This window comes from Papio anubis, chromosome 6 (genome assembly GCF_008728515.1).
Source record: "Papio anubis isolate 15944 chromosome 6, Panubis1.0, whole genome shotgun sequence".
NCBI classification, from domain to species: domain Eukaryota; kingdom Metazoa; phylum Chordata; class Mammalia; order Primates; family Cercopithecidae; genus Papio; species Papio anubis.
This window is the reverse complement of record NC_044981.1, coordinates 5,462,151-5,487,220: the sequence shown is the minus strand read 5'-3', so window position 1 is coordinate 5,487,220 and position 25,070 is coordinate 5,462,151. Positions and strand designations below refer to the sequence as shown.

Below are 25,070 nucleotides of genomic sequence, written 5' to 3'. Positions count from 1 at the left end.
TCATTTCTTCTGTGCTGGGCCTCGAGTGGGCTCCTAGCCTCATAGCCCCAATCTATCCTCATCTTATCAGCACTAGGATCTGTCTAAAATAGAAATCTGAACATGAAACTGGATGTCTTGCTAATTGCCTTACAGAGACCATTCAAAGTCTAAGCTTTGCGAGCTAAGTTTACCGTTGCCCGCATTCCCCAACCTAACTCAGCACACTATGCTAAAACACCCTACACTGAACCACAGACTATGGCTGTCTCATGCCTCCAGGCCTTTTCTCATAACTTCTGTCCCCTTCCCATTACTGGACTGATTGCCTGCCACACAGTGCAGACTCCTCAGGCCTAGCTACCTTTGTCAAGCACCTATACATATTAATGCCCCTCCCTCACTAGTGCGGGAGCTATCTGAGGGCAGGAAACTATACTCCCTGTGTCCCCAGGGTCAAGCACGGTGCCTGGCACAAGAGCAGATGCTCAGAAATGTTTTATAAATAATTAATAACACTCTTGTGGTTTGGGATAAACCCTGTCGAATGTCACATACATCAACAATAGTCTCAATAAAGAACAGATAAATCACTCCCATTGTGGATTTTATGCAGCCTGGGACCATTTCCCCCTTGCTATATTGACAGTTGAACGTGAATCAGAGCCGCATATTAAAAGAGTGACAAGAGACAGAGTGAAAGAAAATGCCACATAGAAAAAGACAGCAAGAGACACAGACAGAAAGGGGGAAGGACAGAGGCAGACCAGACAGATGCAGAAAGAGAGGCTTGCACTCTGCACTGTTCCCATAATCACAAGTCAACAGAGAAACAGTCATCATCTCTTTTCACAACAATTTTTTTAAGCTGGCAAGATTAAGTCAAGATGAATGTCAGGAGTAACAATGTAATCTGAGGTACACAGAAGAGGAGATAGGGAAATCCTACTCACCTTTATAGCATCCTAGAATAAGGAGTGGCCTTTGAGAGTATCTGAACTTATTTTACCAGTGAGAAAATGTAGTGACAGAACGGTTAGGTGAGTGACCCAGGGAAAATAGCTAGCGACCAGTTAAATAATTCCAAGGCCTCTAAATTTCAGATCTCTTCTTTCTCATCATACACTCAAAGATGATGTTGGGGATGGATCTGACTGTATGTCATATATAAGCATAAACATGGGCAGAATTTTAAAAGACTGTTAGAATCAACTCTTTATCCTCCATCTATTGTCTGAACCTTAGGAACCTTAACGTGTAGGACCTAGGGTGATGACACCAGGCTATACTCAACAAATAGATATGTATCTAGAAGAGTAACCGCAAGACAAAAAATGAACCTCAAAAATCACATCAAACAATACCAATTCCTTGTGGCCAGTAACGGTCTAAATGTGTTATATATTTTCAATCATGATGCTTAACGATGTAATCTGTATTGACAGCAATTTGTTTACAGTAATACAATGGCCACATTTGCAAATGATTTGCTTTTTAAAATATATAAAAATAACAAGAAACCAAGAACTCAATTTAAAAATGGGCAAAGTACTTGAAAGGACATTTCTCCAAAGATGATATTCAAATGGCCAACAATTACAAGAAAAGATGCTCAACATCACTAGTCATTAGAGAAATGCAAATCAAAATCCCAATGAGATACCACTGCACACCATTAGGATGGCCATTATTAAAATAAACAAAAATAACAAGTTGGCGAGGATGTGGAGAAACTGGAACACTTGTGCACTGTTGGCAGGAATATAACATGGTGTAGCCACTATAGACTACAGACTGTAAACCTATAGACTGTTTTAGACTACAGATTGTAAACCCAGCTCCTCCCAAAGTTCGTTCAGCCTACGCCCAGACATGGGCAAGGACAGCTCTGGGGCTGGAAACAAAATGAAGTTGTTTGGGTCAAATCTCTTTCACTGTCTCAGTGACAGTTTTGCAATGACAGTTTCAAAGCTGCTTATCACTCCTATTAAAAATACCTTGTACAGGCCGGGTGCCGGGGCTCACGCCTGTAATCCCAGCACTCTGGGAGGCCGAGGCGGGCGGATCACGAGGTCAGGAGATCAAGACCATCCTGGCTAACAGGGTGAAACCCCGTCTCTATAACAATACAAAAAATTAGCCGGGCATGGTGGCGGGCGCCTGTAGTCCCAGCTACTCAGGAGGCTGAGGTGGGAGCATGGCGTGAACCTGGAAGGCGGAGCTTGCAGTGAGCCGAGATCGCGCCACTGCACTCCGGTCTGGGTGACAGAGGGAGACTCTGTCTCAAAAAAAAAAAAAAAACCTTGAAAAACTTGTACACTTCGTGGTTAAGTCATAACCTCATTAAGGCTCATTGGTTTCACCTGTGAGGGCACCTTTTGTAACATTCAAAAGTCGAAAATCTTAACTGCTTGGTGTGGCTAGAGTCAAGTAACAAGGGATGTAAAAGGATTTTCTTAAAGAGTGCTCAGCTTAATTAAAAGTAGATATTCAAGTTATAGGTATATTTAAAAGGCCTTTATGTTTTTCTCTTCTTGAATCTTGTTTTTCTGGAAAAAGGCTCTTTTCTTCTCAGTTGACTGAATTATTTTTCTCCATTTTTTGTCTTACCACTCTTAATGCGTGCATAGAAGGCCCTAAAATAACTTCTGCTAGTATGGGACTTCTGGGGAAAAACAGAGGAGGCGTCACAAAGCCTGTTTTGGGGGAAAACCTCTGTTTTCCTCATGAAACCCCGGGAATTAAAAGGAGCTAAATCCCTCTCAAAATCAAAGGCTCTGTTCTGTTTTGCTTGTGTTATCTGAACAGTTTTGGGTTTTGGGGGTATCAGAAATTGACTTCGTATTACGAGAGAGCTTTGGTGTGTAATAACTAGGTAGAAAATACACTGTAAGGGATGGCTGATAGTAGTTATAAATCAGAGAAGCATGCTCTTGACCACCTGGAAGATACGGAAACATCCCCACCGCACACTGGGAGATGAGATTCCCATCAGGGATGGGCTGATTACGAAATAAACCAATTGGCTTTGGGTTGCCTTGCAATGAAATGCATGGTACAAGCACTACACTATCTTCTCCCACAGCATCTAGATGGTCTTCTCATAAATTAAGCATTAAAATAAAAGCCATAGCAAGGAGGTCCTAAGACACTAATCTGCCCTTTAGTAAAAGGGTTATAAAAGGTTTGTAAAGATTTCACCTCATGGTCAAATTGGTTAGGATTAGATGGAATAATCCATACGGTTTCATGTAAATGAATTGGGGTTAACATTAATAAACTAATGCAAGGGTAAAATTTGGCTTTGCACAAACTTTTCATGTCATAGTAAAGGCTAATGAAAGGTTTTTGCCTTTCGAGTCATCATTTTGGCAAAATAATTTGTGGCAATCTGGAAATTGTCCTTTGTGATGCCTGGCTTTTTGGATAGTTCAGAAGGCCCCTGAAACATTCAGAAAAGAGGTAAACGGGATCATCTTAGATGTTTAGTCACATGAGATTGCCGAAATGATGTCCAATCTTCTTTAAGTTATATTTTGGTGAATAATACAATATATGTTCCGAAATTGTATGGGATTTCTAAATGCTAATGTGTAAGTATATGCTATCAATCATAATTAATCGTAAAGTTATTGTAAACCACGAAGATAAACTTGTCAGTCATATTTTTAACTATAACTATCCTGGAAACCTGTCATTTGCAAACAATTGTTGTCTTGCTTTGTTCCTTCTCAAAAGACAGTTTATAATCAAGCTATATTAAGGACTTTAACAGGTGTTCTCAAATGCAGGTTTTTAAAAGCTTTAAAGATTGTTACATTGAAATAAAGAACGTACAGGACTCATAAAGAACTGACATGTTGACAAATATCAAACTAAAACAAAAGTTCACTAAGTGGACTACACTCAGAAAGTTAAAGTAACCTTTTTAACTTTTGCTTGGAATATTGCTGATCCTTGTTTTGATTTTCAGAGTCGAGGAAAGTTATTTTAAACTATTTATGGCCTTTAATAATTGAGTAAGGTATACTCCTGCGAACAAAATTTGGAGCATGTTTATTTTTCTCTGCCTGGTTCCTCTAGAATTTGGAAACTATCTGTGAGTACTCTTAACTTATGGCAATATAGTTGTTTGCATCAGTGCAGTAAGAATCCATTTTTCTTCGTCAACAGGACACAACTGGAAAAATTGGTTATTTTACTAAGGCTTTGACTGAAAAGGTGTGTTTTCCTTTAAGGAATCAAGCTTGACATGCAACCAATAAAAAAAAAGCCCCTTGGGAAGAACTGGCCTCATATCTTGTCTGCACAGTCCCCGCAAAGGGTTCCTAACCTGTGGTCAGTAAAGAATGTCACTTTCTAATAGGTCTGGAAGCTCCAAGTTTATCTTGGGACCTCAAGAGGGGAGGATCCCCCAACACACAGGTATTAGAGGATACAAACCCATGGCTGGGCTTGGCTTTAAAAGTCTTATCTGAAATTCCTTGTGGAACAGTTTCATCAAAGTCAATCCAAAAGGTCTATGTAAAAACCATTCTTGCTGCACTTTATGCAAATAATCAGGCCAAGTATAAGACTAAAGTTTATTCATAATTAGTTTTTACCAAAAATAAGGACTGGAGAGAAAAATTTTGCTCCAAAGCTTATCATACATTTGTCATTAAATCCTAGTCTCATTAATTGTTTTTAAGCTTTTTGTCTACATTTTAGACTAACCCCACTTATTCCTGTGAATCAAGTGGTTATCTGCAACTTGGAAAAAAAAAAGGGATGCGTAACATAAAAATGTGAATCAATATGCTGGTTCTGGGCAATTATCTTGCAAATTCTGCCAGGTAATGAAAATGAGTAAGGTGCTCATAACCCAGAGGTTTCTTTCTTTGGGAAAATAAAACCAAGGAACTTCATAGACCCCCAACGGGGAATTCTATATCTTAGGCAAGTAAAATTTTAGATGGAAATTACCTACCCACACCACATTTGTGGGAATTGCTGTCCTCACTCTACTATTTGCGATAGGGTTATACATGGTAGCACCTTCTAGGTGAAATATTGGACAGAGAGTTTCCATTGCTATAGTATTTTGCTTAATTATTATCCTTATAACAGGGATAATAGTTGACAAAAAGGAAGCATTAAAGTTTTACTATCACTGAATCTGCTAGGACTTTTTATTGGGTTTAGTAATGCAGTTTTAAATGAAACATGCTGCTTTTGGATTAACACCTCTAGTAAAGTAGAAGAAAATCTACAGGTACTTAAACATCAAATCAAAATTATTGACAGGCTCAGGGAAAATGCCGGCTTCAGCCCTGAGGGGCTGCGATCCCTCTTTAATAAACTCCAGTCTTCTTTACGGAATTGGTTAACCCCTTTATTAAGCACTTTCTTGCTTATATATCTTGTATTGATATTTGGACCCTGTATACTTAATGCTATAACTTGAATTGTTTCTTCTCGCCAAGAAGCAATCGAAGTCCAAATGGTGCTGTAAGCTGAACCACACATGGACACGCCATTCTTCCAAGGACCCTTAGATCGATCCTAGGCGGAGCCCTAACTACTTTTTCCCATTCGAAACCCCTTTTCCGCAAGAAGTAGCCAGAAAGAGTCCTCACCCAAAGCCCCCAACAGCAGTTAGGGTGGCATCTCCACAGGGGGGAATGATGTAGGAAAACGGGTCCTTGGGAAGTTTTCATTTTTTAAAGCATCTCTGGAAAAGTTTCTTGTAAAGCCCTGGCTCTTAGAGCCAGGCCAGTAACTTTTGATATGCAAATACTGTCCATTAGAACCTGGGTCTACCCAAACATGGAGATTCCCTCAGTCTTCTTGTCCTTTCCCCACATGATCCTGGCAACACGGCCGCCCCCACATATTCCCAGGTGTGTATAACATCATGGTGCCGTGCATTTGCATATTGAAAGGCTAGGGTGGGAGGGCCAACATTTTCATGGGCTACATGAATGACATGCCTAGTCAAACCAATCCCCTGAGCCCCATGCAAATCAAATACTGCCTCCTCCAGCCTCTGCATATATACCTGGCAGGTGGGGACCTCTTCTTTTGACTTTGGAGCCCCCCTCCCTCTGTCTCTGTACGGGGCAGCTTCTTCCTTCTTTATTCTCCCTTCCTTCTTGCCTATTAAACTTTCTGCTCCTTAAAACCACAAAAACAAAAAAGAAAAACAAAAAACAAAAATTAGCTGGGCGTGGTGGCAGGTGCCTGTAATCCCAGCGACTCAGGAGGCTTAGGCAGGAGAATCGCTTGAACCTGGGAGACGGAGGTTGCAGTGAGCCTAGATGCGCCATTGCACTCTAGGTTGGGCGGCAAGCGAAACTCCATCTTAAAAAAAAAGAAAAGAAAAGAAAAGAAAAAAATGGTTAAATAGTTAATTTTATATTACAAAGATTTAATGCAATGAAAAACATTGTGTGTGCGTGTGTGTGTATATATATATATATAAATTACAGTGGAGTCAACGTTGTCATTTTAAGAATATCCATTTGACTGACTTACATAAAATATACATCTGTGGGAATAGGCTGTGCCAATAAATGTCAGGGCAGGGAAAAGGCTGACATAACAAACACAGACACATGCCATACAACTTGCTTTCTGATGAACACTCATCCAAAAACCTAAATGTTAAGGAAATTGTTTCCTGGGGCCTCATTTCAACATCCTGTCATGATGCTGCTATGAGTTCATGCTTTGAATCACCTACTGCTTTATAGGAAGCCACAGGAAAAAGAGATACTCACTACTCTTGATCAGGTATTGAGCCAAAATCCCCACTAACCTGGTGACAATATAATCAGAAGGCAAGCACTCTATAATGCCATTAAAAGACAAGTTCTTAACTGGGCACCCTAGGGATAAGAGGATGCCATAAAAAGTTGGTAGACAAGATGGACAAGTGGTGATAATCAAAAATGGGAGAAAATGAGCATGTATTCAAAATGAGCTTGCAAAGTCAGACTTTGAAACACAGAAAAATTATATGAAGAAACACAACCAATTAAATCAACAACAAGAATATGAACTCATTTTAGATTTAAAAAAATACAGAATAGCTAAAGGCTTTAAAATAAGCATACTGAGGATATTCAAATTACTAAACAAAGTAACCATTTTTAAAAGCAAGAAATTTGGAAACGAAATCAAACAAGAAAATGGAGAAGAAAAGGAGCTCATTTTAGAAATAAAACAGTAAACATTATTAAGTTAAAAAATTAGAGAGAAAATTATTAAATTGGTAGAAAGTACTGACAAATTCACCAATACAAGACAAAGAAATAAGAAATGCCAAAAAATAGTTAAGATAACTGATAACTAAGAAGCTCCGATATACAATAGGAAACCCAGAGAAGATAACAGAGAGAATCTAGGAGAGCCACCGTTCAAGGAGAGTAATAACTAAGACTTTTCTGGAGTTGAATAACTATATGAATCTCAGAACAAAAACACCCTCCAAATACTAAGTGGGATAAACAAAAACAAATCCAAACCAAAATGTGCCATATTAAAATTGGAGAATGCCAAATTTAAACAGAAATTCTTAAACATCACCCAAAATAAAAGGCATTATTATCTACAAAGAAACAACAATTTGATTAATATTAGACTTTTCCAGAAGGCAGAAGTAGCATCTTCAAAGTCCTAAGGGAGAATGAGTTCCTTTCCAGAATGTTATGCCCTGTTAAACTGCCATTCAAGAATGGGAGTAACATGAAGACATTTTCAGATATACAAAGACCAAAAGAATATACCACTCATAACCCCTCACAGAAACAAACACTCAAACAATATACTTCATTAAGAAGAAAAGGACTGGGAAAGTACTAAGGTGCTCACGCCTGTAATCCCAGCACTTTGAGAGGCCAAGGTGGGTGGATCACAAGGTCAGGAGATCGAGATCACCCTGTGAATGGTGAAACCCCGTCTCTACTAAAAATACAAAAAAATTAGCCGGGCGTGGTGGCGGGCGCCTGTAGTCCCAGCTGCTCTGGAGGCTGAGGCAGGAGAATGGCGTGAACCCGGGAGGCGGAGCTTGCAGTGAGCCGAGATCGTGCCACTGCACTCCAGCCTGGGCGACAGAGCCAGACTCCGTCTCACAAAGAAAAAGAAGAAAAGCAAACTCGAAGAGAAGGTTTGGTATGCCAAAAAAAAAAAAAGTGTGTGCAAAATTTGATAAAATATTAACAATTATGCTCAACTGTTGACTAATTTAAAATAGTGTTTTTTTTAAATCGATATATTAAGAGAATATTACCAACAGTTTTATGCCAGCACATTTTTTCATTTGTTTTTGTTTTTGAGATGGAGTCTTGTTCTGTCACCCAGGCTGGAGTGCAGTGGCATGATCTCAGCTCATTGCAACCTCTACCACCCGAGTTCAAGCAATTTTTGTGCCTCAGCCTCCCAAGTAGCTGGGATTACAGGCATGAGCCACTGCACCCAGCTATTTTTTTTTTTTTTTTTGGTATTTTTAGTAGAGACAGGGTTTCACCATGTTGGCCAGGCTGGTCTCAAACTCTTGGCCTCAAGCGATCTGCCTTCTGTCCCCCAAAGTGTTGGGATTACAGGCTGAGCCACAGTGCCCAGCTGTGCCAATACATATGAAAATTTAAAAATAGACAAATCCCTAGAAAAAAACACAATTTATCAAAACTGATAGAAAATAAAACAGAAAATCTGAATAGCCTAATAACTAATTAAAAATATAATTGTAATTTAAAAACTTTCCACAGCCCCAGGTGACTTCACTAGTAAATTTGATCAAACACTTAACATAAATCTTCAAATAATAAATAACATAAATCTTCAAAATACTCTTCCAGAGGCTAGAAAATGGAAATAACTTCTAAACTAGTTTTATGAGGATATCATAATCTTAACATCAAAACCTGAGATCGTAACAAACACAGGAAATTAAAGGCCTAGTTCATCCCTGAACACAGAGTTAGAAATCCTAAAGAAATATTAACAAATAAAATCCACAAGTATATAAAATGGTAATATTTTGCAACCAAGTTATATATATTTCAGGAATAAAATATTGGTTTAACATTCAAAAAATAATCACTAAATGTCACAAGATTAACAGAATAAAGCCAGAAATCATGAGATCATCTCAAAATACATAGAAGGGTTTAATAAATTTTAGCGTTCATTTGTAACAAAAACTTTTAGCAAACTCAAAGTAGAAGGAAACACCCCTAATTTGATAAAATGCTTTACAAAAAACTTACAGGAAGCACTTTAAGTGAATACTCATTTCTTAATTTCTTAAGAGCAGACATTTAATTAGGTTTTAATTTTACATTACCATTTTACATTACCATAGTTCATTTAGTCCAATCTCCTCAATTCAATTTGCTCCAAAAAGAATGAAAGAATCACTCATGGTAAAATGGCTTTTTCAAAGGCAGTAAGCTAATAAATTGCTTTTCACATTCAGATCTATGAATCCCCTGGAATTCATGTTTGATCAATTATAAATATGGGGTCGTTTCATTTTTTTCCATGTGGATACCCAATTATCCCTTCTCCATGTACACAGAAGCCTTGTCCTCTTGCCTCTGGTCCATACTGCTAGTACTGCCATAAATCTGCCATAGTGTGCAGGTGTGTTTCCAAGCTCCTTACTGCATTCCATGGGCCTTTTTGTGTTGATCCCTGCATCAGTTCCGCATTCTCACAATTACTATCGCTTTTCAAAAAGACGACATAAGATTAAGCAAATCCTTCAACATTTGTTATTTGGCTATTCTTGGCCCTCTACATTTCCATATACATTTTAGAATTTGCTCAACAAATTTCCAGAAAACCTCTCTGGATGTCTATATTTTAGCCAATTTGACCATATACTATAAATTTTGAAGCAATCCTACACAATGGTTTTTGGACACATACAAATGGAGTACGAACATGAGAATGGTAAATATCAAACTGCAGCTAGTGATGACCTCTGGGGAGACTGGGAGGCAGAATGAAATCAGGGAGACATAGGTGTTTCAACTGCATTTCTAATGCTTTTACTGTTTTTTTGTTTGTTTGTTTGCTTTGAGATAGGGTCTCACTCTTGCCCAGGCTGGAGTGCAGTGGCATGATCACAGCTCACTGCAGCCTCGACCTCCCTGGCTCAAGCAATCTTCCTGCCTAGCCAACCAAGTAGCGGGTACCACAGGTGCACCACCATGTCCAGCTAATTTATTTTTATTTTTTCTGTAAAGACGGGGTCTCTCTATGTTGCCCAGGCTGGTCTCAAATGCTTGGGCTCAAGCGATCTTCCTGCCTCAGCCTCCCAAAGTGCTGGGATTACAGGCGAGAGGCCCCTGAGCCTAATCACTTATACTCTTTAAAAAAATCTGTAGTAAAATCTTAGGATTTGACAGAGGTAAATAGCTGGCTGGTAGGCACACAGTTATACATTTTTATTAGCAAGTTAAATCCAGAAATATATGTTTAGAACTTATCATCATTTAAAAAATGAATCAAAATAGATGCACAATCGCTTCTCAAATCACAGTTACCCAAGAGTTCAAACTCTGCCATATGAACTCTTACAAGGGTCCTCCATTTATAATTCACTATAAAGGACAGTGAATTATAACTTGTAATTTACACATCTTACAGGGAGAGTTAAAAAATAAATTCTGAGGCTGAGGCGGGCAGATCACGAGGTCAGGAGATCGAGACCAACCTGGCTAACACGGTGAAACCCTGTGTCTGCTAAAAATACAAAAAAAAAAAAAAAAAAAAAGCCAGGCATGGTGGCGGGTACCTGTAGTCCCAGCTACTCAGAGGCTGAGGTAGGAGAAGGCAGAGTTTGCAGTGAGCCGAGATCATGCCACTGCACTCTAGCCTGGGCGACAGAGCAAGACTCCATCTCAAAAAAATAAAATAAAATAAAATAAAATAAAATAAAATAAAATAAAATAAAATAAAATAAAATATTATTCTCTCACATTGAAAGAAAACATTTAATTCATTATTTGGTCAAGTGATAGAATAATTAAACTATCCACTATATAAAGTACTGCTTCCTTTAACCACATTCTTCATCTTCAAGGTTGCAAGATTACACATAGAAAATGCCAGTATAAATGCATGAAGTTTGAAAAGCCATGTGACACTCTACCTACAAAGTAACTCATTTCTCTGTCTAAATACAGGCAGCCTTCAATTCCTCACATCTCAGGTGTGCCCATGTGCTCCTCTTACCCTCTGAGTAAAAGGAGTAGAATGAGCCTCTGACTGAAATAGTGAAGAAATGTGTTTGTTCTTTTGTACAGGATGAGGGAAGTTAACGACACAGAAAAACTACATTTACCTTTCTTAACTAATTACTCTTACTCAGTAAATTACTTTGACTTAATTTGGTCCCTAGACAAAGTTCAAATTAATATGAACCTGGACTTTTCCATTTGAATTAGTTCTGATCAACATTTGAGAGTTCCTTGGTAACTCTGAAGATCTAACTCCTAAGTTGTGTAAAGTTAGTTTTCAGCCCCTTTTTCCTTTTGACCAATAGAGTTAAGTTAGTTGAATGCACCACAATGACCCTGATTTCTATACTCAATTTCAAACAGAAAAAAGTGTTCCATAACTACACACTTCCCACTAATCCATCCAGTTGTCCTATGAAAGGTAGGCACAGCCAGTTCTAGGCAAAAGGAACATGTTACTTTTAACTAGGATAAAAGTATTAAACTAAAGGAAGTGAGCTCTAAGGGGAGATTTCAAGCATTAGCCAGCAGAAGATAGAGTGTAGGTTGCAACAGTTCTTCCAGTAGCCCCTATCATCCATTTAATAAGTGACTGACTGTTCATAAAAATATCTACAGTAACAAGAGATATCTTTCTCGATAGGCCATAATTGTACACATGTGGCATTGTTCGTTGTGAAATAATGCAAAAGCATAAGCTTTATTGACAAGAGCTTAGTACGAATATCAGAAAATAACAGGCCAGGCACGGTGGCTCAAGCCTGTAATCCCAGCACTTTGGGAGGCCCAGACGGGCAGATCACGAGGTCAGGAGATCAAGACCATCCTGGTTAACACGGTGAAACCCCGTCTCTACTAAAAAATACAAAAAACTAGCCAGGTGTGGTGGCGGGAGCCTGTAGTCCCAGCTACTCAGGAGGCTGAGGCAGGAGAATGGCATGAACCAGGGAGGCGGAGCTTGCAGTGAGCTGAGATCCGGCCACTGCACTCCAGCCTGGGCGACAGAGCGAGACTCCGTCTCAGAAAAAAAATAAAAATAAAAAAAAAATAACAGGCTAACTTCACAGACCACTCCAACTACCTTGAAAATGAGATGTGAGGGAAATCTGCTGAGGTCTCCCTGAAAAACTCTCCCTCACTCTTATGAAAAGGAAGCAAATGTGTTCCATTTTCTGCCTCTAGACTTTGTCGTAAGAGGTAATGCTTGGTGGTCCTGTCACCATCCTTCAATCTTGAGGGGACAAATCTGAGATTACAATGTTCAGTGTTTTAGAGCCCTGACATCATTGCGGGTGTGCGCTCTTGTTCTTATTTAAGCCACTCTTAGCTGGGTCTTCTCTTGGTTGAAGCCAAAGTCATCCCTACTACCACCCTGTAACAATTACTTCCCATTTCACACCCCGGGGGGAAAAAAAAACATTAACTTGTCCATCATCAGTTAATTGACATGACCTTTCTTTCTATGTCAGTTCCTTCAAACTGGTATTTGTTTCTGGTCCCTATTCTGATGATCTCTTTCTACAACTATAACTTTTTAACTCTATAATCCACCAACTGTTAAATATACAGTTTAGGTGATTCTGTGCAGTATAAAAGTATCTCTCTGATTACAGGGACAGAAGTACCAAAACTTCTTTAGTCGGATAGATGATTCCTAAAATACAGGACACCTAATTTGTCAAATTTTATAGACTGTTGGCAAGATTTAAGGTTTAATATGCTATCTATAAATAGAAAGTTCTTATATATTTACTTCCATAAGGTTAATAGCCAAGAAAATGCAACAAGGATATTGAATATGTTTAATATTCTTCCAATCTACACGACAAGAAAACTGTAAGAAAATGCTGAGGACCCAGTTCGTCTGTTCGTTCTTTCTTTCTGCCTTTCTTTCTGCCTTCCTTTCTTTCTTTCTTTCCTCTTTCTTTCTTTTCTTTCTTTCTTAAACAAGAAAGAAATATGGAGTTACAATAATCTAAATATGTAAAATATACCAAAAGATCTCCTTTTTCACACAAACAAATTGGCCCATAGACCGCTGATGGAGCAGGTTTCAACACAAGCAGAGGGCCACAATCCATAGAACTCCACAGACTACAGGGCAATTAAATGTCCTAACGTCATCAGGCTAAGGTTATACAACATCAGTGTTGGCAAAGCAAACTGAAGATGGAAACTGAGGGTACAAGGGACTGAGAATCATGAGGACTGTGGCTGCTGCTCTCAGAACAGTGTCTGTTTCCTTTTGACCAACAGAGTTAAGTTAGTTGAACACACCACAATGACCCCGATTTCTATACTCAATTTCAAACAGAAAAAAGTGTTCCATAGCTACACACTCCCCACTAATCCCATCCAGTTGTCCTATGAAAGGTAGGCACAGCCAGTTCTAGGCGAAAGGAACATGTTATGTTTAACTAGGATTAAAGTATTAAGCTAAAGGAAGCAAGCTCTAAGGGGAGATTTCAAGCATTAGTCAGCAGAAGATAGATTGTAGGTTGCAATAGTTTTTCCAGTAGCCCCTATCATCCATTTCATAAGTGACTATCTGAAGTTGTGGGGGTGGTGGTGACAACAGAATAGTGGTAGTGGTGAAAATGTAAATAACATTTAACATGGATTAAATGCTTACAATGTGACAGGCTCTGTTATAAATGCTTTAGATATAAGCACTATAATGATTCCAATACAAACTTGTCTAAGTCTTGGTCACTGCCCCTCTCCTTATTTTTAAGTCAACAGTGTTTACTGAATACATATAAAAGGTTCTATGATTGGTCATCTTTCACATTTCTTCCTGTATCCCTAATAGAAAATTAGTTTTTTTCTGAGATAAACTTCCCTAGCAAAAGAAAATACTTAATATACTTTTGGGGGAAGTAAAATGAGAAAAACACACATGGAAATAATGAAAAAGTTTGAGATCCATGAATTTCATTGCAACACAATGAAGCTGATGTGATTCTCATAGCTGGATTTATTTGGGAATAGAATGAGGAAACACTGCAAAATCCCACATTAAGTCTCTATTAGACAACATTTATGATAATGACAGCAAAACCAGATCTAGAAGCTATTCCAAGCCAAGGAGATTAGCAAGTAATCACAGGCTCAAGGCCTAATACAATTCTGGAGAGACATGGAAGGATTTAGAGAATTAACTAGCAAAAAAGGATTAAAGAAAGGAAGAAGAAAATTTTGACCGCCACATTCATTGGTCAGTATCAGTGAAATTCCACATTCACCTATGTATAGTTCCACTGCTGCTACATACTGTATTAGTCTGTTTTCATGCTGCTAATGAAGACATACCTGATACTGGGAAGAAAAAGAGGTTTAGTTGGACTTACAGTTCCACGTGGCTGGGGAAGCCTCAGAATCATAGTGGGAGGTGAAAGGCACTTCTTACATGGTGGTGACAAGGGAAAATGAGGAAGATGCAAAAGCAGAAACCCCTGATAAGCCCATAAGATGTCATGAGACTTATTCACTATCACGAGAACAGTATGGGGGAAACTGCTCCCATGATTCAAATTATCTGCCACCAGGTCCCTCCCACAACATGGGGGAATTATGGGAGTGCAATTCAAGATGATCCAGGTTGGTTAAAGAAAGTCATGGTAGGCAAAGCACTTAATTCAAAATATGTAAAATGAAAATCAAAAATTAAAATCACATTTTAACTTGAGTTTCTCACTGACTAGATTTAAACAATGGGTTTCAAGGTATTCAGGAAAAGAGTCGCACAGGTAAGGACTCAGGGTCCCATCAATCAGAGACTGTTGCTAGCACCCAGGAGAGAGACCCACAGCTGGACAGAAAGATGTACATGACAGGATGTGGAGGCCACACAGAGAAAGACACCACGGAAGCCAACACAGCCTAGAGCATAACTTAGGAGGGCCTAAAAGGAGACCAAGGAAGATAAATTTCTGCTTCTTGCACAGCAGGATTCCCAAACGGCTTCCAGAGTTTCCTGGCCAGAGGAACCACAAGTTTATAGCTGCCAACAGGCCTTTCCCCTGTTTTCTTGCCCAACCTCTGGGATTGCAGAGGATTACAATCATTTTAAGTATTTTTCTCAAGGCAGGTTAACTGTGGTGATAAAACAAGTTTTCTGTCGATACAGTCCCCTCTTATATATGTAAATATGACTACTCTACATAAATATTTGAAAATGGCTAATACTTTAATATTACCCGTATTTTTTATCCCTAAAAACAAACCACTCTATTATACCTGAAGGCAAGCAATCTGTCATGATGAAATAGGATATCAAATGGCACAAGTGATAGGCTAAATAATAGCCCCCTTCCAAAGATGTCCACGTCTTACTCCCTGGAACCTGTGAATATGTTATCCTACATTAGGAAAGATGTTTATAGATATAATTAAGGAAGGATGTTGAGATGAGGTGGTTATCCTGAATATCCTGGTGGGTTCCATGTAATCAGAAGAGTTCTTCGAAGAGGGAGGCAAAAATTCAGAGAGAGGGTGAGGTGCTTACAGAGGAAAGAGGCAGGGCGTGGGGGAAGGCAATGTGATGCTGTCATAAGCCAAGAACTGAGGACTGTCTCTAGACTGGCAAAGGCAAGGGAGCACCTTCTCCCTCAGAGCCTCCAGAAGGAACCAGCCCTGCTGACACCTTTACTTTAGGCCAATCAGGCTGATTCTGGATTTCTGTCCTCCAAAAACATAAGAGAATAAGATCACGTTGTTTTAAGCTTCTAAGTTGGTGGTAATTTATTAGAGCAGCAACAAGAAACTAATACATATTTCTGTATCTGGAAGTAAGGTACTGCTTGTAACAAATGCATAAAAATGTGGAATTAGTCTTGGAATTGGTCAGTGGGGAGTAGAGAACTTGGAGCACCATGATATGAAATGGCTATTTTGCCTTGAAGAGACTCTTGCAGAAATACAGATTTACAGACTCCAACAGGCAAGGAAAAAGTGAGGAGCATGGTAGAGAAAACCTATACTGTCTGAGAATCCAAATATTCATAAACATACTGGTGGTAGAAATGCAGATGTCCAAAGCCCTGCTGGTGACGGCTGGCAAGGAAATGAGGAACATGTTAGTGGAAGGTGGAGGAGAGGGGATTCTTGTTCATTCACAGTGGCAGAATTGGATGAATTGGATGTGGAAAGCAAAACTTGCAAACAACGAACTTGGATATTTAGCTGAGGAAATTTCCAAGCAAACAGTGAAAATGCAGCCTGCTTTATTCTTGCAGGAGAAAACAGACTAATCAAGAGAACTGCTATGCGAAGAGGAGCAAGATTAGGTAATTTGGGAAATTCTTAGCCTATCTAGATTGCGAAAGACAAAAAGTTAGGAGTTTCACTGACAGAAAAGTGCTCTGGAGAGAAAGCCAAGAGTGCAGCTATACACCCCTTTGCTGATGCCTCAGAAGTTTCGAAGGATCAAGGTATTTAGTGACACAGAGGGCTCTTTGAAGAAAGTAAGCATATGATTCAAGGATCCCCTCAGGCATCTCAGCAGAAGCCAAAAATAGCAATGAATTATTCAAGAAAGATCTGCAGAAGAGCCTCTTGTGTAATGGAATGAATCCCTATGACATACATGGGAGAGCCACAAGGTTTTTGAGAATGATTTACCATCAGGAACACTGTCAGCTGGAACTGAGAGGGACAAAAGAAAAGAACAAAAAGAAAAGGAAAGAAAGAAGGCTATCTGACTCCCTAAATTCTTCAGGCAAAAGCCAGGGTAATAAAACAACTCACTGGCAGATACATGCCACCCTTAATAAAAAAGGAGGTTAGGCATAGTGGCTTATCATGCCTGTAACCCTGACACTGTGGGAGGCCAAGGCAGGCGGACTGCTTGAGCCCAGGAGTTGAAGACCAGCCTGGGCAATACGGCAAGACACCCTCTGTACTAAAAATACAAAAACTTGGCTGGCTGTGGTAGCATGTGCCTGTAGTACCAGCTACTTGGGAGGCTGAGATGTGAGCTTGGGAGGTGGAGGTTGCAGTGAGCCGTGATGGCACCACTGGGCTCCAGCCTGATGACAGAGCAAGATCTGGTCTCATAAATAAATGAATAAATTTTTAAAAAGAAGGATATTTTAGAGGGTAGAAATACAGGTCAAAAAGGCAAAGCCAAGGGCCACAGAGAAATATCCCCAGGCCTTGAAACCTAATGGCTGAATTTTGAAATTGCTTGGAACCAGTGATTCTTTTTTTTCTCCTTTCATTTTCTCCCTTTTTGAATGGAAATGTCTATGACTATTCTCCAATGCCTATCCTACTCATTGTATTTTGGGAGTAAGTACCTTGTTTCAGGTACAAAGGTGGAGAGGAATTTTGCCCCAGGATGAATCATACCCAGAGTGTCACATAAACCAGCTTTAGATAATTAAATAATGAAATGGGACTTAGGGGCTGCTGATTTTTAGATGACATTTTGGATTTTGAGTTGATTTTGCAATGGGTTCAGAGTCTGTAGGACCTTGGGATAGGCTGAATGTATTTTACACAAGACAGATGTGAATCTTTGGGGCTCAAAGGGAAGACTGTGGTAGACTGAAAAATGCCCCCAACCTTACCCAAAGACATCCATGTCCTAATCCCTGTAACCTAGAAATACGTTACCTTATATTCAAAAGGAAATTTACATTTCCTTTTGTATTAGAGAATTAGTTTGTATTAAAGTATTAAAGGATTACTTTAAAAGAAGTATTTTGAGATGGGAAGATTATCCTGAATTATCCAGCAAGGCTTGATATAATCGTAAGGGTCCTTATAAGAAAGAAGCAAAGGTGGAAGAGGAGGCAATGTGACACAAGACGGAAGGAGAGAGAAAAGGCAACATGATGCATGGCTATGATCCAAGGACTGAGGACGGCCTTTAAAAGCCAGAAAAGGCGATACTTCGCAAGGACAGAAAACCAAACACCGCATGTTCTCACTCATAAGTGGGAACTGAACAATGAGAACACTTGGACACAGGGTGGGGAACATCACACACCGGGACCTGTTGTTGGGTGGGGGGACAGGGGAGGGATAGAATTAGGAGAAATACCTAATGTAAATGATGAGTTAATGGGTGCAGCACAACAACATGGCACACGTATACATATGTAACAAACCTGCACGTTGTGCACATGTACCCTAGAACTTAAAGTATAATAAAAATAAAAAAAAAAGCCAGAAAAGTCAAGAAGGTGGATTCCCCCCAGAGCCTACCGAAGGAACCAGCCCTGCTGACACCATAACTTTAGCCCAGTTGGGTGGATTTTGGTTTTCTGACCTCTAGAACTGTAAAATAATAAATACATGTTGTTTTAAGCTACTAGATTTGTGGTAACTGGTTACCTAAGCAACAGGAAACTAACAAGAATAGATACTAATTATAAGTGAATACTTAGGTAATAGTATGATCTGTAATCTATACTTTACAAAGTATTTTATAAATATATACTAAATATGAATATACAAATCCTAACTGCCCCATTAGAAGTTCTTAAGTTTGTTACACAAAGACAACTATAAAAATTATATATTAGTGCAGGTATGCATATATTGGCTTTCAAATTTGAAGGCAGAAAAGAGAAAAAGAATGATATTTAGTACAAGAGATCAAGAGTCTATTTCTGACTATGTCTGTGTCTCATAAAAAAGATTGTTGTAAGTACACTTAAAATTGAATTTAAGCCACTTAATTATGGTGGCAACTGTGTTTTTCATCTTTATTTGTCACACCATTCTGCACAATGTTGGTGTTCTATAAATGTTTGCTGATTAAATAACTGACAATATATTTAAAAAATGAATGAGAAAAAGTTACAGCCTTTATCAGGTTTTATTGTGAATTAGACACAACTTTATTTCAAATTAGTCTAGAAGGAATTGATGCTAAAATAAAACGATAATTATTCAAGTAGAAATTTTTAAAAGTCCTCATAAGGTAAAACCAAAAATATATGCATATATACATATATACATAGGGAGGTTTAAGATGCAGATGAGCACACACACAAAATCAGTGTGTTTCACTGTAACAATAAAAAAACACATTTATAAAAATCATACCTGTCCTTAAAGTTGATGATATGGTTTGGCTGTGTCCCCACCCAAATCTCAACTTCAATTGTATCTCCCAGAATTCCCACATGTTGTGGGAGCAACTCAGGTGGAGGTAAATGAATAATGGGGGCTGGTCTTTCCTGTGCTATTCTTGCGATGGTGATTAAGTCTCACAAGATCTGATGGGTTTATCAGGGGTTTCTGCTTTTGCTCCTTCCCCATTTTCTCTTGCTGCTGCCATGTAAGAAGAGTCTTTCGCCCCCTGCCATGATTCAGAGGCCTTTCCAGCCATGTGGAACTGTAAGTCCAATTAAACCTCTTTTTCTTCCCAGTTTCGGGTATATCTTTATCAGCAGCATGAAAACGGACTAATACAGTTGAAGAGATCTGTACACAAAGATAAATAAGTGTAACTCCAGAGAGAGATGAGCCCTGATGGCTGCTTTCACCACTGGGGCATGAGTAGGCAGAAGAGCTAGCCTGCTACTGGCAAAGACATTTTGTTGAAATAAGAAGAAATGAGCCACACTTGTATCAGCCAAGCATGGGCTGGCATGGCAGATTGGAAAATGGAGAAACAGAGCTAACCCTCCCTGCCAGCCAATTCTCCTTCATAATATTTCTGCTTACAAATGCTGGTGGTGGTAGAAGCTGGTAAGTGGATGGAAAACAGAAAGATATCCTGTTATCTCACATGGTTAGATCCCAAACTCTGCGGCACGGCTAGATCTCACCATCAAGAGGAAATCAGATGTGAAATCCAACTCAACTCCTGATTAGAACAAAAAGATCTGGCCTAGTCACCTTAGTAGCCAGATGGTGGAAAGCATAAGGCTTTCTGGGGATAAATTTTATCTACCTCAGTCTTTGTCCATTCACACACACACACACACACACACACACACAAAGACAACTGAAGAAGCAGGAAAAATGTAAGCCATGATTAGGAAAGGAAAACAACAACAACAAAAGAATACTAGATAACTAAGTGGTTGGAATTCACAGACAAGTACTTTAAAATAACCATCACCAGGCCAGGCGCGGTGGCTCACACCTGTAATCCCAGCATTTTGGGAGGCCGAGGTGGGCAGATCACGGGGTCAGGAGATCGAGACCATCCTGGCTAAGACAGAGAAACCCGGTCTCTACTAAAATAATACAAAAAAATTAGCCAGGCGTGGTGGTGGGCGCCTGTAGTCCCAGCTACTCTGGAGGCTGAGGCAGGAGAATGGCATAAACCCGGGAGGCGGAGGTTGCAGTGAGCTGAGATCGCGCCACTGCACTCCTGCCTAGAGGCAGAGCGAAACTCTGTCTCAAAAAAAAAAAAAGATACTAGATGAGAATTTTCCAAAATGCTTGAAAGATATTAACCTAACACAGTAAATCCTGAAGCAGAAAAAGAGATAGGAAGTCATATGTAGGCCAAATTGCTGAAAACCAGAAATAAAGGCAACAACCTGACCTCTTTAAAGTCCCAGGACAAAAAGGAAAAAAAAACAAAACCTGACACCTAGACAGCAGGGATAACAAAATTACACTATTATAAAGTGACTAAATGTTTCACAAAGTTAAATAATATTTATTCATGATCAAACATGATGAATGAATTATGCATATTAATATGTAATCATTTGAAATCAGAAAATGATGAAACTGAATACAAACAAAAAATAAAATGTAACACACACACAAAATAAAAACAACAAACTTCAATTTTCAAGCCAAATAAATAAAAAATTGATGAGGAAAATGGAAAATAAGTTAAAAACTGATATAATTAGGCCCAAGAATGTCAGTTATTATTTAATATATTAAATGTAAGTGTATTCAACACTCCAATTGAGAAGACAAAGACGAAATCTGGTTTTTAAAAAACAGACCCAACTTTATGCTGCTTATGAGACGTACAATTAACATAAATACATAGAGTGAAAGTAAATGATCTACAATGCAAACACTATTCATAAGAAATCCAGGGTGTCTATATTAATATTATGAAAAGTAAACCTTAAGAGACAAATATCAGTGATAAAGTTGGATATTTCATAATGATAAAATGTTCATTAAAAAAGTACAAAATTGGCCGGGTGCGGTGGTTCACGCCTGTAATCAGAGCACTTTGGGAGGCCAGGCGGGTGAATCACAAGGTCAGGAGTTTGAGACTAGCCTGGACAACATGGTGAAACCCCGTCTCTACTAAAAATACAAACAATTAGCTGGGCGTAGTGGCAGGTGCCTGTAATCCCTGCTACTCAGGAGGCTGAGGCAGGAGAATCGCTTGAAACTGGGAGGCAGAGGTTGCAGTGAGCTGAGATGGCACCACTGTACTCCAGCCCAGGTGACAGAGTGAGACTCTGTCCAAAAAAAAAAAAGTACAAAATTGGTTCTCTGTCTAGACTAATAATATTGACAAATATCTTTTCTCTTGCATAAATTTTCTGAAGGTTTATAAACCCCTTGTGTGTTTATGGACCTCTATTTAGGAACTTCTTTTTTATTGAGACAGAGTTTCGCTCTTTTTGCCCAGGCTGGAGTGCAATGGCATGATCTCAGCTGACTGCAACCTCTGCCTCCTGGGTTCAAGTGATTCTGCCTCAGCCTCCCAAGTAGCTGGGACTACAGGTGCGCACCACCACATCCAGCTAATTTTTGTATTTTCAGTAGAGATGGGGTTTCATCATGTTGACCAGGCTGGTCTCGAACTCCTGACCTCAGGTGATCCACCCGTCTTGGCCTCCCAAAGTGCTGAGATTACAGGCATGAGCCACCGTGCCTGGCCAGGAACTTCTTTACAAATTCACATTATTTAAAATTCATGCAGCCATAAAAAAGAATGAGTTCATGTCCTTTGCAAGAACATGGATGAAGCTGGAAACCACCATTCTCAGCAAACTAACACAGAAACAGAAAACCAAACACCACATGTTCTCACGCATAAGTTGGAGTTGAACAATGAGAACACATGGACACAGGGAGGGGAACATCACACACTGCGGCCTGTTGGGGGGTGGGGGTAAAGGGAGGAAGAGCATTAGGACAAACACCTAATGCATGCGGGGCTTAAAACCTGGATGACGGGTTGATGGGTGCAGCAAACCACCATGGCACACATATACCTATGTAACAGACCCGCACGTTCTGCACATGTATCCTAGAACTTAAAGTAAAATAAAAAATAAAAATAAAATAAAATAAATAATTGAATTTTACAGTGGCTTTCAAATACATGATCCTGTCAATCCTTGACAGCCATTTTTATTATTATCTATTCAGTTCTTACAAGTCCTCTTACCTGAAACTTCACCTTCTGATCAATGTTGGATACACGGAACTGCTTCAGGAAGCGCTCGTCCTCACTCCAGAAGAGACGGATATCAGGGATGTCGTAAAGGATCATGGCTAGCCTTTCTAATCCTAGGCCAAAAGCCCAGCCAATTCGGTCTTGAGCACCAGCTATGATTAGGAAACAAAACAAAACAGTTGCTTTTAAAAAGTATTGAGATTGGATAGGCTCATACCACTCCCTGATAGTTATCAGTGACACTAATGAGATGCCTACCAGTGGCCAAGGCACTGGGCAGCCGCTACAAAGACATCCAAGAGGCTGTCCAATCTTCCACACTTTTTCCTCTCCATATTCCCGACTGCCCTCACGGAAGCATTCTGAAGTCATACTGTCTGGAGTACTGTCTTTTGTTTCTGATTAAATCCTAGGCTTTCTCAAGCACTGGTTCCTGAACTGAGTTAAGATTTTTCTGTAGTCTTTGCTTGCTCTGATGCAAACATTTAGCCCACTGTATACAGGTTACAGAGCGGAAAGAAAAGACGGTCTTTGTCCCTAAGTATAGTAGATAATGAGAGACATTCAAAACGTGCCATACTGACCATAACATGTTTAGAATGAACTCACATTCAGAAAGTATATATGTCATGCCTTTAAGAACCTCAGCTTTATTAAAACACCATAATGCTTATGCCTAGGAAGAGCTACTTCAGCATTGCAGAGAATACAAGCAAGCCCAGATGAAGGGCGTATCTAGCACCACCTGCTCCAAAGGTATAGTGTCCTGCTCAGATTGTGTCAATGCCATAATTAGAAGGGTTTGCTTTGCAGACTGAGGCACCATAGAAGAGAAGACAGAAACTGCAGAATGAAGGCAGGCAAGGGAGCCATTCACACTGCTGGAAAGCTTATGAAATGAGCTCACGAAAGGAATATAATTCCAACTGGACACTAACAGATGAGTAGGATCCTGTGGTAGGCTGAGATGGCCTCTGAGACTCGCACTCCGCATGCACATGCCTTGTGTAAACTCCTCCCATTGAGCTGAGTATAGGTGGGATCTAGGAACAGCATGGGAATTTAAGCCTGTGACTGGTTTACTTTTTATCCAAGACTCCATCCTGGCCGACTGGAGAGAGATCCCCCTCCAGGTTGAAGAGGCCGCATGGCTCGGCCCTTGAGAAGTCCTAAAGGAGCTCAGAGAGGCACCAGCAGCCAGAGAGAAAATGGGAACTTCACTTCTACAGTGGGATGGAACAAATTCTCCCAACAGCCAGAGTGAGCTGATGATAGGACCCCGGCTTCAGAGGAGAACACAGCCCTGCCTCTGCCTTGATTTCAACCTGGTAGGATCCTGATCAGGGGACGCTATCAATCCATAGCCAGACTCCTCATGCAAGGATATTGTGATATAGTCAATTTGTGCTATGTTAGGCCACTAAGTGTAATTTGTTACCCAGAAAAAAGCAAAACAAACAAACAAACAAAAAAAGCAAACAAACGAAAATAACTAACCCAGATTCAAAATGTAGAGAAAGGTGATAGGAAATTCCAGACTGAAGGAGTTTCTTCAATAGCAAAGGGAAGGGACGCAGCATGGGAAGGCTGAGGAGTGGATTCTGGAGATACGGGCAGGACTCATCTCAATGAGCCACAAGAAACATTTTGTTCTCATTTCTACTTTGCATTTAATATTTTCCTAAAACATAAAAACCTTGGCCGGCAGCAGTGGCTCAAGTCTGTAATCCCAGCACTTTGGGAGGCCACGGCTGGCAGATCACGAGGTCAGGAGTTCAAGACCAGCCTGGCCAACAGTGAAACCCCATCTCTACTAAAGATACAAAATTTAGCCAGGCAAGGTGGCGTGTGCCTGTAATCCCAGCTACTTGGGAGGCTGAGGCAAGAAAACTGCTTGAACCTGGGAGGTGGAGGTTGCAGTGAGCTGAAACTGCACCACAGCACTCCAGCTTGGGCCACAGAGCGAGACTCCATCTCAAAAACAACAACAACAACAAAAACCACTTACAACTGTTTCACAAATCCCCATTCGCTCTAGCTGAACCTGAACATCCATGGAGCCTCAGGATCAGATGTGCAAAGTCCAGGAGGGAAAATGCTGCATTACAAGTGAAACACCAGCACTTGTGGTTATCACTTGGCATCAAGGCAATCATCAAGACAAATGGGAACACAGGCTATAAGTTACAGAGAGATCGAGAGGCACTGGTCATTAGCAAAGAACTGTTTAAAAATTTCCAGCACATCACAGGCTGATAATTTGGTCACGTATAAAATTATGCACATGACATTCCACTTAACAGCAACATAATGGACATTCTTTTCAAGTGCACATGGGTCATTCACCACCACAGACCATATTCTGGAACATAAAATAAATATTTTTATATAAAATAACTCAAATATTTAAAAGGATTGAAATTGTACAAAAATGTTCTATGTCCAAAATGCAAATAAATCAGAAATCAACAGAAAAATATCTGAAAAATCTCCCAAATATTGGGAAA

At 39.7% G+C, this 25,070-nt stretch overlaps 1 protein-coding gene across 12 annotated transcripts in view; it reads right to left on the bottom strand.

Annotated features, from left to right (window-relative positions):
* Positions 1-25,070, bottom strand: part of FARS2 (phenylalanyl-tRNA synthetase 2, mitochondrial) — a 514,316-nt gene that overhangs the window by 193,156 nt on the left and 296,090 nt on the right. For all 12 annotated transcript variants that reach the window (XR_002521280.2, XM_003897004.4, XM_003897003.4 and 9 more), the window contains one exon: positions 22,555-22,715. Coding sequence is in view for 11 of the 12 variants with exons in the window: in XM_003897004.4 (XP_003897053.1) it covers positions 22,555-22,715 (161 nt within the window). In the remaining variant the exon portion in view is untranslated. The remainder of the gene's footprint in view (positions 1-22,554; positions 22,716-25,070) is intronic.